Source organism: Bufo bufo, chromosome 3, assembly GCF_905171765.1.
Source record: "Bufo bufo chromosome 3, aBufBuf1.1, whole genome shotgun sequence".
NCBI lineage: Eukaryota > Metazoa > Chordata > Amphibia > Anura > Bufonidae > Bufo > Bufo bufo.
This window is the reverse complement of record NC_053391.1, coordinates 642,509,151-642,524,968: the sequence shown is the minus strand read 5'-3', so window position 1 is coordinate 642,524,968 and position 15,818 is coordinate 642,509,151. Positions and strand designations below refer to the sequence as shown.

The 15,818-nt window shown below is 44.3% G+C and overlaps 1 protein-coding gene across 1 annotated transcript in view; it reads right to left on the bottom strand.

Moving 5' to 3' along the window:
- MICU2 (mitochondrial calcium uptake 2) overlaps window positions 1-15,818 on the bottom strand; it is a 255,667-nt gene that overhangs the window by 61,844 nt on the left and 178,005 nt on the right. The window contains exons 3-4 of the mRNA XM_040426209.1: window positions 6,308-6,339; window positions 2,568-2,643 (exon numbers count right to left, since the gene is read on the bottom strand). Coding sequence (XP_040282143.1) covers window positions 2,568-2,643; window positions 6,308-6,339 — 108 coding nt within the window. The remainder of the gene's footprint in view (window positions 1-2,567; window positions 2,644-6,307; window positions 6,340-15,818) is intronic.

Sequence of the window (15,818 nt, the reverse complement as noted above, 5' to 3'; positions counted from 1 at the left end):
ATATGAGCTAACATTAAAGGGGTTCTCTCATCTGAGACATTGTTGGCATAACGCTAGGTGCGGGTTCCATCTCTGCGACCTGTACCTATATCCAGAAAGGAACCCCCCCACCACCACCACCAAAGTGAGGGGAGAGCAGCCACGCAACTACAGGCACAGCTCCATTCACTTCAATTGGACAGCGCTCGGCTATTTTTGGCCTCAACGTCTCAGCTTTTTGGGTATTAAAGGGTTTTTCCGACACTTTAATACTGATGACTTATCCTCTAGATAGGTCATCAGTATTTTATCGGTTGGGGCCTGACACCCGGGACCCCCGCCAGCTGTTTGCGAAAGTCAGCGGCGCTTGCAGTAGCTTTGCAGCCTTCTCCAGCTTTTCCTAGGCCGTGTGACGTCACGTTCATTGTTCACGTGGCCTAGGAGCAGTTCAGTCCCATAGACGTGAACGGGGCTGAGCGCAATACCAAGCACAGCCGCTATACAATGTGCGGCGCTGTATTTGGTGAGCTCACATGAGCGCTGGTGCCTTCTCAAACACCTGATCGGTGGAGGTCCCGGATTTTGGACCCCCACCGATCAGATACTGATGACCTATCCTAAGGATAGGTAATCAACATTAAAGTCTTGCTAAACCCTTTTGAAAGGAATTCACTGCAGGCTAGGAATGTGTACCATCATTTTAACCATGTCTGTATCACTTTCAGTAGAATTTCTAAGGCTGAAACTAGCCTTAGAAACCCATTTAATTGGGGTGGGGGGGGCTATCGATTTTTTAAATAAAACTAAAACCCTTTTATCTGGCGACAGACGGTGTGGCATACTCTTAGGTACATCTTCTTCAGTCTCTTCAGTGACAGCTGCCTAAGGTGGTCAGTGGATTCCCGGTCTGCCGATATGTGGGTGGTCCCACTTCTGGGACCTGTACCACCAGCTATAAGTATGGCTGCTTTCCGTAAAGTAAGCGCATTCCTGTCGCAATTGCTCTCTTATTAATGTCTTAGTACGGAAAACACATGGACGCTAATAGATCAGGGTGTCTTTGTTGGGGTCAGCTACACGCCATTGACAGAACGAAAAACATTTATTATGCATACGTTTTTTGCTATCAATTGGTAAACGGGTTACATTTTAATATTCAGCTTCTATGTGGGTGCAGTCAGTAACATGAACACTATATCATTTCATCGGGAGGACAGCCCATATACATGCAGGGACTGAACAGCGTCTCTGGGCACCCTCTCGCTATTGTGCACAGCTCGATGAAAGGTTATTTCACAGATGACATAATTGGCTTAATGTATAATTATATTTGCTTAAAAAGAAAATGACATTGTTGATGCATATAGCAGCGGGCTCCTTACAGTTACAGGAGGGGGCCGGCATCCATTTACACTATGGACTCCAACATATTCATTCTGACAACAAAGATTTCTTTTTGGGAGAGAAAGGAAATTTTCTGGCTGGGAAATAAATGGCCTTGCAGATATATTTTATAATTACAGGATTAGCGGTGTGTAAGCCGACACCGCATTTATCTATAGACTGCTGACTAATTTGTGACCTTTCTGAGTGTGAAAATTAAATATGTGCAGATGGGTAGAAGAAAGGGGATCAAACGATAACCCCTCGCAATAATGAATTCTCTTACATAGGCTTCCGAGTAGTAGCGGCTTTCAGTTTGACAGACTGCATACAGCACTTCATATGACGACGTGCAAGATCTTCATCCTACGGCAAAGTCAGGATCATTGCTTCTTTCCCAGAAACGGTGTCACACTTGTCCCTAGATTGTGCCTCGTTACCCATTCAAGTCAATGAGGGTGAGCCCAATACCAAATACTGACCATGGACAAGAGTGGCGCCTTTTCTGGGGACCAAAAAATAGACCCTTTCTTCTTCTTCTTCAAGCGAATGTGGTGGTGTTGTGACCCACAAGTGGCTGCGAGTGTGATCCACAAGTAAGGGTTGTAAAGCGATTTATATTGATGATCTATCCTCAGGATAGGTCATCAATATCTGATCGGTGAGGGTCCGCGGGGGATCAGCTGTTCGAGAAGGCTCTGGTGCTCCTACGAACACTGCTCCCTGTTCATTACACTGCCTGTCGCCCCGGAAGTGCAGTGTAATACAAGCACTCGCTGCGTACAAGTGAATGGAGTGAGTACTTTTAATTACACTATGCTACCACGCCACCGGAGACAAGGAGTAGTGTAAAGACTGGGAAGTGGCGCTCGCATGGACCGCCGCCTTCTCGTCAAACAGCTGATCAGCGGGGGTCCCGGGTGTTGCACCCCCACCGATGTGATATTGATGACCTATCCAGAGGATAGGTCATCAAAATAAATCATTGCACAACCCCTTTAAGTCCAGAGTTGTGACAACTTGTAGGTCACAACACCACTACATTCACAATCATTATGTTAACATGTAGCATAGCAATACTTCAACCTCACTGTGTGCATGATTACCATGATTACTTCTAAGCACATCACAGTGACATAAAATAACTTTCCGTGTAATCTGTGGATGTGTGTCACTGATGTACATTTCATTATGTTAAGACTCACCTTTATCACCTAAATCTCGGAAAAATTTTGGCCCTGGTTTAGCTTTAGCTGCCTGAGAAAGCATGGATTCAAATTCCTATAGAATAGAAAAGATATCTATGCATTAAAACATGTAGAATATCATTGATCTTTATTGCTAAAAATGATGACATCATAAACCTACAGACTTAAAGTGACTGTCCAGTCGTGAGCTCAAAACAATATCCAAGTCAATAGCTATGAGGGATTTTTATCTGCAATTTGTTTCCTCACATATGGCTTTTTGTCTGTTTTTATGACAACATAAGGGCAGAGGTGAGATCGGTGACTACAGCTTAGCTACAGCACCTACAGGGAATCTGAGGTAGTCTAAGACACACCTACTGTCCCATCATTGGTTCAGGCTGCTTCCCCCGCCGCCTGTAGCTTAGTCTCCTCTGATTGGCTGCTGTGTGTAAACACAAGCCCATCACAGGCTCACCAGTAAGTCAGCGCTCGGAGAGATGATCTTCAGTACAGCATAGCATAAATACTATAAATACAGACTACGAAACCAAGAATGAGAAAATAAATCTGATCAGGAACCTACCACAACTACACCGCGGGGAATAAGTATTAGTAAGGGTCACTTTAAAGGGGTTATCTGAGACAAAAAAATGTCCCCCATATGCCGGGCCACTAACACTGAATCTACTTACCTGGCTCCCTGCGCGGCTTCTAGTCCCCGCACTGCCGCAGTTGCTTCTCCCTGTGCGCGGATGAAAACATCTGCCGTCAGGGGGAACAGGCAATGGCAGGAGGTGACGGGACGACCCTCTCTAGTGTCACCCAGGATACTAGGGAGGCATGTCCCCATCACCACCTGCCATTGGCGACCCCCCCTCTCGCCCTCCCCCAACACCAGATGTTCTCATCAAGACACGGGGAGAAGCAGCAGTGGCGGTGCGAGGACCAGGAGTGGCGCGGGGAGCCAGGTAAGTATATTCAGTGTGAGGGGCCCAGGCATATGGGGGGCATTATAACTATCAGAGGTGTAACTTAAACTCCTTTTAATATTACTGCGCACTTACCAAGCCATCACAGTTCTATGTTACTACTGTTTTACGCTCTTGAACCATTACATCCTTAGAACATTCAGTCACCAGGACAATAACATGATTGCAACCATATTTTACAATCTTAGACTCGGTGGGCTTTTGGGTCTTAAAGAGTAACTGTCATGTTTTCATAAAAAAAAAAAATCAGTTTTAGCATATTACTGCAGCAGTATTATGCATAAAGCAATCTTTAGTTTCTTCACATACCACTGTTTTCCTTAAGTTTTTCCTTTAGTTACAGCTGTTTAAACATTTAGAATATGAGGACCTTTTTAAGATGGCTCCTCTGCCAGTTCTCTGAGGCCAAAACTGCTTTCCCTCACTTCCCATTCATACTTGCTGTAGCCAGCAGCTCCCTGCCAGCCAATTAGATTAGATTACTGAGAGACACGCCTCCTCACTCTGAAGCCTAATGCAGGCATGCAGTGTGAAGGACCGCCCCTCCGTATTCCTGTCTTCTTAGCCGGAGACAGACGAGCCCTAGCAACTGTCTTTTAAGGGAGCAGTGGAAAGGGACAGAGGACATTAATGAAAGCTGTTATTATAAGGTAATTACAGATCTTTTGACAATCATTGACAGAATAATTCAGATATACATGCCTAGCTCTAATAAACTAGCAAATAAAAAAATAAAAAGACAGTTACCCTTTAAATGGTTGCCAACTTTAGTCGATCTTTGTTTGGGGAAAAAAAGCCAGGATGTCAGGTTACAGAGACGCACATAACTGTAATCTGGCAGGCAGTAATCAACTTCCTTAATGGCTATGGGCACCTCTGAGGGCATTTTTATTTTTGAACTCCACTCATTTGGGGACAAAAGTCATTTTTTCAGTAGGTCTTAAGTAAAAAAAAAAAAAAAAAAAAAAAAAAAAAGTCTGCATGTTTTTTTTTTTTAGAGCTTTAACTTTAAGTGCATTTGCAAACCAGCAGGCTCTCTGTTTTACTCTGAATCAGTCAGGGAATAGCTCTGAGAGCTTAATCTGTAGCCCTCATCTCTGACCTCCCGACAGCTCATAAACACTCATTTAAGCTAAATTATTATCAAGCTGATAAGAATTTAGCTATAATGAGTGTTTACGAGCTGTCAGGAGTTCAGAGATAAGGGCTACAGATCTAGCTCTCAGAGCAGTTCCCTGACAGATTCAGAGTAAAGCCTCATTCACACGTCTGTGTTTAAATCCGTGAAAAGGTGGTCAGTGATGCCTCCGTGACGATGTCCGTGGTGGATCTGTGTGTCCATTTTTTGCTGCTGTCAGTGTGGCATCTGTGTTGCATCTGTGGTTTTCACGGATCTGTAGAATACAGTGGGAGCGATGGCTCTGTGAACACGGACAAAATAAAGCATGCTTCTGTGCTAAAACCACGGACCCACGGACCATGGTAAAACACTGATGTGTGAATACACACATCAAAATGAATGGGGACGTGTGCTGTCCATGGAGAAAACATACAGCACACGTATGTGGAACACTGACGTGTGAATGAGGATAGAAACAGAGAGCCTGCTAGTTTGCAAACGCGATGATGTGAACTGAGCCTAAATCAGCACTGCGGTGACTTTATATAGATCCGGATGAGTAGAGTGCTAGTGATAGACCGTCACTTTCCGAGATTGAGATTATCCTTTATTGGCTACACAGCTGTTTCATTCAGCTTGGAAGGAGTGATCTCATGAAGTCGACACATGTCCATATGCACGGCATATGGATCTCATACAGGGGCTTGGGACCCTCTTCTATGACCCAGCGAAGAGTGAGCTAAGTAAGAGAGGCTCCTGCTATGGTGGTCCCAACACTCGTGGGGCCAAACAAGACTCCTGATTTTAGATCTGCAGCATGTTGATTTTCACTGCGCAGGGTGAAATCTGCAGCACATTCACATCAAAAGCCGCAACTAAATCCCTATGGATTGTCCCAATTTAAAGACCCCTACCCACAAAATAAGGGATAAGTGATTGGCTGGCGTCCAACTGCTGGGGCACCTGCCAAACACGAGAAAGGGGACCCAGTGTTCTCCATTCAAACGGAGCGGTGGTGACGCATGTACAGCGCCTTTCCATTAAACTCTTTAGGGGCAGCATGGTGGCTCAGTGGTTAGCACTGGTGCCTAGGTTCGAATCCGACCAAGGACAGCATGTGCATAAGAATAAAAACTCTTTAGGACCACTGGAGACTGCCAAAGACAAGTGCATGACTATTGCCGGCCTTGAGAGATGCGTGACTGCTGCTTCATTCATGCTGGGCTTGTGATCAGCGAGGACCCCAGCAGTCGGACCCCAGCTGATTCGATATTTAACCTGTGGATCGGAAATAAGTCTTTAACAAATCCTACCCTGTAAATGCACGTGACGGTTATAAAACAACCCCGTAATCTGAGTCAGGGCACTGGAATGTACTATGAAGGTGGAAAGTGAGATTTTTAGGATAAACCATATAGAAAACAGGACATTCCTTTCCTGATTCCCAGAGTACGTGGCGCGGTGTTACTGGGTAGGTGTGGACGGTGCATCCCACACGCTGGACCTTTAACATGAATTGTCTCCGATGAGTAAGACGACCGGTAGTACGTTGTAAATACTCAGAGGATGCGCATGTGAGGCAGGTGACCGTATTCATGGCTGATATAGACATTCATGGAATACCTCCCGGGGTAAAGTCTTCATACCTTTTTTGTCAGTGTCCGAATGTTGGTTTTATCTAAAAAAGAGAAAAAAATTATAATAATGACTTAGTCACAGAGTTCGGCATAGATCTGAAGTATGAGACATAGAGGGAGATCTATTAGTCAGGTTTTATGGCACACAGATCAATCAACCCTAATCCACTCCTGATCACAGTTCACACGGCACAGACAGAAGTGATTCATGAGTACTGGACACGAGGGGCGAGTTCACACGTGGCGGATTTCTGCTGCCTCCATGCCGCAGTGTAATACATTTTCACAGAATTTAAATGATATAGTTCAGACATCGTGGAAGAAAAACTGTACAGAGAAGAGGATTTTGGAGTCATGCTCATCTTGTCACAGTTACCATGGCCTTCTGGCAGCTTTCTCTAGGCCAGTAGCGTCATGTTCATCAGTCACAACCCTAATCAAGTGAATGGGGCTGAGCCGCGATACCAAGGACAGCTGCTGTACAATGTACGGTGCTGTGGTTGGTAAAATGCGAAAAGGACGCTGCGCTCACAGGAGCGTCGGTGCCTTCTCAAAAATCTGATCGACAGGGATCCTGGGTGTCGGACCCTACCGATCAGATATCAGTGACCTATCCAAAGGATAGGTCATCATTTAGGGTATGTTCACACTAGCGTTTTTCTTTTCCGGCATAGAGTTCCGTCCTAGGTGCTCTATACCGGAAAAGAACTGATCAGTTTTATCCTAATACATTCTGAATGGAGAGAAATCCGTTCGGGGTGCATCAGGATGTCTTCAGTTCAGTCTTTCTGACTTTTCAGGACGGAGATAATACTGCAGTGTAAAAAAAAAAAAAATTTAATGGCGCTGTTCCTCCTCTGTGACAGATTTATGTGCATACGGTATGGTGCACGCTGCATGGCGGGAAAGACTGGTGCACCATAACAACTAATAAATCTACTACTGGGACTCAGTTATCAAAACTAACAGAAAAACTGGCCTGGTTGTCTACAGCAAGCGATCCTCACCCTCTTAAAAGGGGTTGTCCCAGGAAGACATCCCTGTCTATATAGCCTAGTTGGGCATATGGTTGTCATAGCGGTTCCCCCCACCGGAGTGGAGAGTTGCTCTGGTGAACTTGAGCTATCCATTCTGGTCTGACAACCCCTTTAAATTGCGCTGTAAAAAATGAAAGCTGAGATTTGATTGGCTCCAGTGGACAAAAATGGCCCTTTTTTTACCCCCTGTGGCGAAACCAACCTCGCCACTGGGTTTTGGAGGGGCCTGGCTACCAGCCTCTTGCCCCAGGATTATGGGCCCTCTCATCAGCCAGGCTTTTTTTGTTCACAAAGGACTTGTACTAACTTGAACCCCTGGTCTAATTCGTGCCATTTTGGGATGTTAAATGACTATGTGTATTGAAAAGGGTGGGACATTGTATACGCTGAGTAGTGAGGTCTGTTCCATTGTCTCTCTGTATGTATTGGCGATGTCCTTTGTCCTGAGAGATAATTGAATTACGTCTCGGTTGTCTCCAGGACAGAAGACATTGTGTATTCTCCTGCCTGTGATGATTGAATCAACCCAGAGTGAGGTAATTGGATCACGGGCAGAGGGGAGGATTTTGTGTGGTAGTGTCTGAGCGTATTGTACGTGGTTATTGGCTGTTTTTACAAAACCCTGTGGGTGGTAACCTTGTTGGAAAATGTGTATAAATCCTGTTTTTACCCTTCATCATGTTGAGGCTGGTGTTTAGGTAACTGATCGACACTGGGGGATTGCTATACGCTGAAGATTTGCTATACTCCCCTGGCTATAACTACTAGATCTTGTAAGAGCTGTTCCTGCTCTCTGGATTTAGGAGAGGTTCACCCACTGGAGCCTTGTTGTAGGTCCAGGGTGGGTAGGAGACGGCGAGACCTCAACCAAGCTTCGGCGGTTCGTGGGGTCTGCGGTGCTTACGGTGTCAAGTGGAGTGCTTGGGGACCTCGGGAAGAAGCACTAGAAGCATCTATCAACGGAGGTACCCGGTCGGGGTGCTAGGAGATCCGTTACACCCCCCATCGGAAGCTTTAATAAATCAGGCCCATTCAGTTCATGCAGGTCCAGTACAGTCGCATACCCTACTGTAGAGATAATCTCCATAGCTTTCAGGACTGACTAATGTGCCTATTGGCACACGGGCTCTAATATGGATGAAAACCACAGGTCAATATTGCAGTCCATGTACTGCCTTAAAAAAAAAAAAAGAGCGAAACCGATTCCCAAGCAGCAAGACATCAAATTTGGTGAAATATATAAAAAGGACGAGAAGATGGCATCCTCTGTTAATGTTATATACACAGATCAAGCCACTGCCTGCATGATGATGATGTCATCCATACTGATGTCACCACGGCCGGCCAGTCAATAGTCCTAGAATAATTATGGCGTGTGTCATACAGAAAATATTAATGGGCAAAAAATCCCTTTAAGATAGTGACGCAGCCTGAGACACCCCGAGGAATCAGAGTGCAGTGCGCCATTTTTTTCATCCTCTCAAGTGCCACGAAGGATGGATAATGGTTCGGTTGAGCAATTTTCTTTCATCTCATAAAACATTAGCATTTTTATTATCACCCAGACACATCTCCAGATTGTTTTCTCAGCGACCGTCTTCCTTTGAATTCCGCTGTCACCGTGAAGCCTTTTAACTACATAAAGATGATGGGTGTTGCGGAGTGCAAGTGAGCACTAGCTCTAATTCGTCCGAGTGCATTTCCAAACTCTGATGTCAGCCTTGTTCCCCGTATTTGTGTTGAAGCATGATGGATCATGGAAAAAAAACATTTCTACTCTCGCAATTAGATCTGACATGAAAACCACCGTTGCCCGTGGCGAATCCGAGTCAGAATCAGCTGCGTCCGGTGATGTTTTGTTAGTTACGGCCATCAGCTAATTTGACTCGCTTAGCCGCGGGCCAGAGGCTCCTCTGACGCTATCTAAACATATTATCCTGGCCGGTGTATAGATGTGGCCCTCTGCCTGTAATAGCTTCAAGTGCCCGTAGTCGGTGACTATTTTGCGCACTCTAGGCAGTATAAACAGATCCTGGAATATCTGAGATAGGTGGAGGCGCGCTGGAGAAAAGAAAATTAAAAATGTACTGCGTGTTGGAAGCCAAAATTCCATCAAAGGTTCGGAGATCTGCAGGAAAAGAAGCGTTTTTTTGATCTTCAAGACTTCTAATAAAAGCAGAGCCAGCTTTTCTTAAGCTCTGTATTCCAGCAAACAGCACGAAAACGACATAAGACATAAAAAATAGTTTTCCTTCTTTAACCCCACGCACACTGGATGGAGGAGCTAATCCGCTCATCGCGGGCGAAAGATATATCTCACCCAGCAAGTCTGCAGAATTTCTTCTAAAAATGTTAAAAGCTTTCTGGAAGTGAAGGCCCAGTTAGGAGCCACTTGAAATAGTATACTAGAGAACTGCCCACCTAGCAATTCCTTTAGGTACTTTAAGGCCAGACGGAGACACTAGTTGCGCGACCAGGATCGCAGACTAGAGGTGATCCCATAGAAATTAATGGGATCGCAACGCAAGTCACAAAACAGCCAACAAAAGGACTTGCGTTGCAATCCCGCCGTGACCACAGTCACCGTGTAGCCCTAGCCTAATTGGAATCGCTCCCTTTGCGAGGCTGTGGACCTTCACATTTTAGGCTGTTTTCACACTAGCGTTTTGGTTTTCCGTTTGTGAGATCCGTTCAGGGCTCTCACAATCGGTCCAAAACGGATCAGTTTTGCCCTAATGCATTCTGAATGGATAAGGATCCACTCAGAATACATCAGTTTGCCTCCGATCAGTCTCCATTCCGCTCTGGAGGCGGACACCAAAACGCTGACCCACAATGTAAGTCAATGGGGACGGGTCTGTTTTCTCTGACACAATAGAAAATGGATCCGTCCTCCATTGACTTTCAATGGTGTTTTAAGACTTGGCTATAGAAGACATAATACAACTGGACCCGTTCATGACGGATGCATGCGGTTGTATTATTGTAACGGAAGCGTTTTTGCAGATCCATGACGGATCCGCAAAAAAAGGCTAGTGTGAAAGTAGCCTTATCAGGTTGCTTCCACTTTTAAAGGACCAGTTCCAATATTCACATTACGTCAGGTAGTTATAATTTACGCATTATTTAAAGTACACGTCCATTTCTGAACACCAGTTTACAGTTTAAGCCGAGTTCACATCAGCGTTCAGACTTTCCGTTCTCCTGCTCCGTTATAGGAGCAGGAGAACGGAAAGGACGGATTCGGCACATAACTGAGCCGAACGGAGCCTACAGACCCCATAGACTATAATGGGGCCCGTTAGGTTTCCGCTCAGAAGATGATTTTGGAGCGGAGACAAAAGTCCTGCATGCACAACTTTTGTCTCCGCTCCAAAATCATCTTCTGAGCGGAAACCTAACGGACCCCATTATAGTCTATGGGGGTCTATGGGGTCCGTAGGCTCCGTTCGGCTCAGTTATGAGCCGAATCCGTCCTTTCTGTTCTCCTGCTCCTATAACGGAGGAGGAGAACGGAAAGGCTGAACGCTGATGTGAACTAAGCCTTACATACAGAACGGATCCACATAAAAAGTTGAGTAACGCCATAAATACCTTGCATTACTCATCTTGTCCTCATCCTGAGAAATAGCCGGTGTTATATGGTTCAGAGCTGCTTTCGCAATTTTGGAGAGCTCAGAACTAGTTTCCCAGAACCCCTTGCTGGTTCAATGCCTGAACAGATTTGTTTTCTGATAGTTTGCACTCTGGGAAGTGTGGTCTAGACACAATGGGGGTGGGGGGGAAGATTTATTAAGATGGGCATTTCAGTAAACTGAAGCGCTTAATTTATTAAAGGGTTTAACCTATTAAGGCAACTTATCCCCTATCCGCAGGATAGGGGATGTGTCTGATTGGTGGGGGTATGACCTCTGGGGTATGCCCCATTCAATTCAAGTGCTCGGCTATCTCCTGCAGCTCCGTAGAGATGAATAGAGCGGAAGCATGAATGCGCGACCACCGATCCATCCAAACAAGGGGGCACCAGTGTGAGAGATAGATTTTTATTTCTCTATATATATTGTGAACATTCTGTAGTACACATTTTTGTCCACTAGATGGCTGCAAACTAGATGTATGAGCCATGTGTGCATTCTTTTGTTTTAAGGTCAATAGGGGAGGGGGAAGGGGGGGGGGATTAGGTTGCAGTTTTCAAATCTACCTATGAACTCAGAGTTAAAGTTGCTGAAACAACTCCTTATCAAGTTAAGGAGCCAATAGTCTCTTCTTAAGGAACACCCCTTATGTGATGTCATGTCTGCTATTTAAGTCTATATAACTCGAATAAAGCTCTCTCTCTCTCTCTTGTTCTGGCTCAGGGGGATGAGGAAGTGCTTTTTCATGAAACAAACGGTGTGTCTGGTCTCATTATGAAAGTAGTATGGTGCACTCATACTTATACTTCTATTTGATTTGGCACCACACAAAGAAGATGGGAGAATCGCTAAAATTGCGATTACACCAGTCCCTGTTCTTGTGATCAGCAGGGGCCCAGCAGCTGATCAGACACATCCCTTATTCTGTGGGTAGGGAGATATCCCGTTTAAGAAGCACATGCCCATAAATAAATTTAGCCATACAGAAATCGGCTGGCGCTGCCTTCTGGTACATGGGTAGCAACCTCGAAAAACCACACAAAGAAAAGGCTCGGCACTTGATAGTTGCAGTGACTCCTCAATGCCCTGTGCAGATTCTGCTAAGTCTTCAGACCCTTTAAATTTTTCACGTTTTATGTTGCGGCCTTGTACTAAAATGAAAAATAAAAAGTTCTAATCTTTCCCCATCATTCTGAGAAAGTGAAAACAGAATCTTTGCTAATTTATTGAAAAAGAAATGAGAGGCCCCCACAGGTAAATTTCAAGTGTCATAGCAAAGGGGCTGAATACTTAGGCCCATGCAAAATTTTACTAAATTAATACATTTATAAACATTTCTAAATTTCTGTTTTCACTTTCTCATTGCGGGGTATTGAGAGCAGATTGATGGGAAATCCAGATTTTTTTTTTAAATTTTTTTTTTATTTTAGCACGAGGTTAGGGAGTGAAAGGGTCTGAAGACTTTCTGAATGCACTGTATATGACTGGCCTTCCAGATGTATATCTATATGTATATGCTGAAATAGTGGAATCTATCACTTAATAAATTCCCCCAATGTTTATGAGAATAAGATGTGGTGAAAACGATCCGCTGCACTTCATTACAAGAGCTCGGAGAAGGGGTCACAAATCAGTTGGACGACGAGCTAGTCAGTCGTGAACTAGCAGAAGTCGGAGTGCAGCTCTGGTCTACATATAAAAATACAAAGGAGTTTATCATTTCCACATCAGTTTTCTGGTGTGAAAAAGTCGCAAACCCAGTGTTTGCAACTTTTTAATCACCATTGGCCAAAATTTAGGCACAAAGGGTGTTTCTACACCACCCACGCCACTTCCCCAAGAAGGCGGCAGGGTCAGCAGGTCCAGCATATTTATCTACAACAGTTCTGAGCTGGCCTAGATTTCACTCTAGGTGCACGGACATCCGGAGGATATGCCTAACTTATGACGAAGCCTTCGCCTCAGCACAGGTGATATCCTAGACTGGCGTTAAATATTGGTCTATGATAAATCCCCCCCAAAGTATTTAAGACCGTTATACACAGGTGCAATCCTAGTGGGAAGAGTGTTCGTATGAATACTAGTTAACAATAATTGCCAATAATTAACGTAAAGGTGCCACCAATTATTTTCTAACGATTGCATCTTTCATGGGTCACATAAGATCATTGTTTGCCGACAGTACACAGTTGAACCTCTTGGCGACCACCGTACATGTATGGTGTCGACACTTTAAAGATGGCGCCCACTTGCTCATGCAGCGGGTGCCATAGCCAGAGGGTTTCTGCAGTTTCAAACAGCAGAGGCCTGGGGTTGATGTATGCAATCAGCCAGAAGTGGTTGAGAAACGGGAGCCGCACGCTCCAGCGTCTGTAACAGCGTTCCCCGGCTGAGACCTGGGAAGCTGTTATGTTGCAGTGATAGCCCAAGCCTCAAGCAGGCTCCGATATCTATCACTTGAATATTCCAATATAGGCCAGCAGGTGGCAGCACTGAATTGGAATAGAGTAAATGGCCTGTTCTGTGATGGACATATACCCATTACAGAACACAATTGGCATGATTGCCAGTTCTAGTCACCTAGAGTGACTTAAAAAAAAAAGTTAAACAAAAGTCAAAAAATAAAGTTTATTAACAAATATATATATATATATATATATATATATATGTAAAAAAATATTTTTTTAAATCTAAAAAGTTCCCCAAAACATTATAGGCATCGCCGTGCCCGAAAACGCTTGTACTGTTAAAAAAAATTACAATATTTATCCTATACGGCAATTGGCTTAATGGAAATAAAGTTCAAAATGGTAATTTTCTGTTACTTCCCCTCCGCAAAAATATGAACTAAAAACTGATCAGTCACCCATACTTCAAAATGGTATCACTGTAAAGTACAGATTTTTTTTTCCAATATTAAACGTAAGAAAAACTACACAAGTGTGGTATCGTTGTAATGTACTGACCTGGAGGAATGAAGGTAACGGGTCAATTTTATGGTATCGGGAAAAACAAAAAAAAAAAAAAAAAAACACAATAAAACTGTGGCAGAATTGTGTTTATTTTTTCAATTCCACCCCATTTGGATTTTTTTTTCCAGCTCCCCACTACATCATATGCAATATTAAATAGTGACATTAGAAAGTACAACTTGTCCTGCAAAAAACAAGCCCTCATACGGCTATGTGAATGGAAAAATAAAAAAGTTATGGCTCTGGGAAGGCCGGGAGTGCAAAATGAAAAACACAAAAACAGAAAATGGCAAGGTGCTCTAAGGCTACCTTTACACTAGCGTTTTCTCAGGGGTCAGCAAAAACGCTTCTGTTACTGATAATACAACAGTCTGCATCCGTTATGAACGGATCCGGTTGTATCATCTTTAAAATAGCCAAGACGGATCCGTCATGAACTCCACTGAAAGTCAACGGGGGACGGAGCAGTTTTCTATTGTGTCAGATAGTGTCAGAGAAAACGGATCGGTCCCCATTGACTTGCATTGTGGCTCATACCGAATCCGTTTTGCTCCGCATCCCATGACAGAAAGAAAACCACAGCTTGCTGCGGTTTGCTCTACGGTATGAGAATAGAACCAAACGGAACAGAAAGCATTTTGGAGCACTCCGTTCTGTTCAGTTATGTTTTGTCCCCATTGACAATGAATGGGGACAAAACGGAAGCGTTTTTCTCCGGTATTGAGATCTTATGACGGATCTCAATACCAGAAAAGAGAAACGCTAGTGTGAAAGTAGCCTAAGGGTTAAGATATACTGGGCAATTATGGTTACTATAGCCAATCGGGTCTGCAGGAAATTGATATATAGGAAACCGCTCCTTGCTGACCATCCATGGGTGGTATGAAAGACAGTTCCGTGTAAATTGGCCTTTAGATTCACGGGAGGGGGCACAGTTTTTCTGTCCTTCTGACTGGTAGGTCAATCCGAAGTCTTCTGAAGGACGTTATACACATTATAATCTGGATAATAAAATTGTATTGGGGAATTATGGTATGTTTTATGAAACTCACTAATATATTCTAGGTAGAACGTTTACTTTAAGTTTAGGGGTTGGTACACTTTAAAAAAAGGCCAAATACAAGATCAAACATTAAAAAGTTGAAAAGAGAAAATGGTTAATAGGCGCATAGACTGGCAATGAGGTGGGAGGCTTCCCGGTGCCAGGAGGCAGATTGCTGCTATTTACATAAGTAATAAACAGAGCCTGGTAATCACAGAAAGCATCAGACTGCTCGCTTGGCACCTGACCTCGCTCTTCTCTTCAGATCATGACATTGCCTGCACAGGAAAAGCGGGCGGACAAACTTAAAAGAAGCAATTTAACGAGATCATATAAAGTGCAGACCAACTGCATAGAAGAAGAGATAAACAACTACATCAGGAAGATGAAGAACTATGTGGATTTAGGAGCAGTAGATAAAGCTGTAGAAACAGAGTATGCATTTAAAAAACAGAGAGGTTCGTGGATTCATCCCTCGTTCCACACATCAAGAATAGAGGAAAAGTCCATACCACAGGTCCTGACAAATCTCCTTGGAATCTAGGACCCAGCTAAAAAAGTTAGGAGCCAGGCGGAGCCGCGTCATAAAGCCCCCAGTAGATGCCCCCATAGTGCTCCCCCCCCACTTCTCCATAGAGCCCCCAAATAATGCATGCCAGTACATAGGGCCCCCAGTAGATGCCCCCATAGTGCTCCTTCCCCTCTTCTCCATACTGCCCCCCATAATGTGCCAGTATATAGGGCCCCCATAATGTGCCAGTGAATAGGGCCCCCATAGTGCTTCCCCTCTTCTCCATAGTGCCCACCCCCCCATATTGTGCCAGTATATAGGGC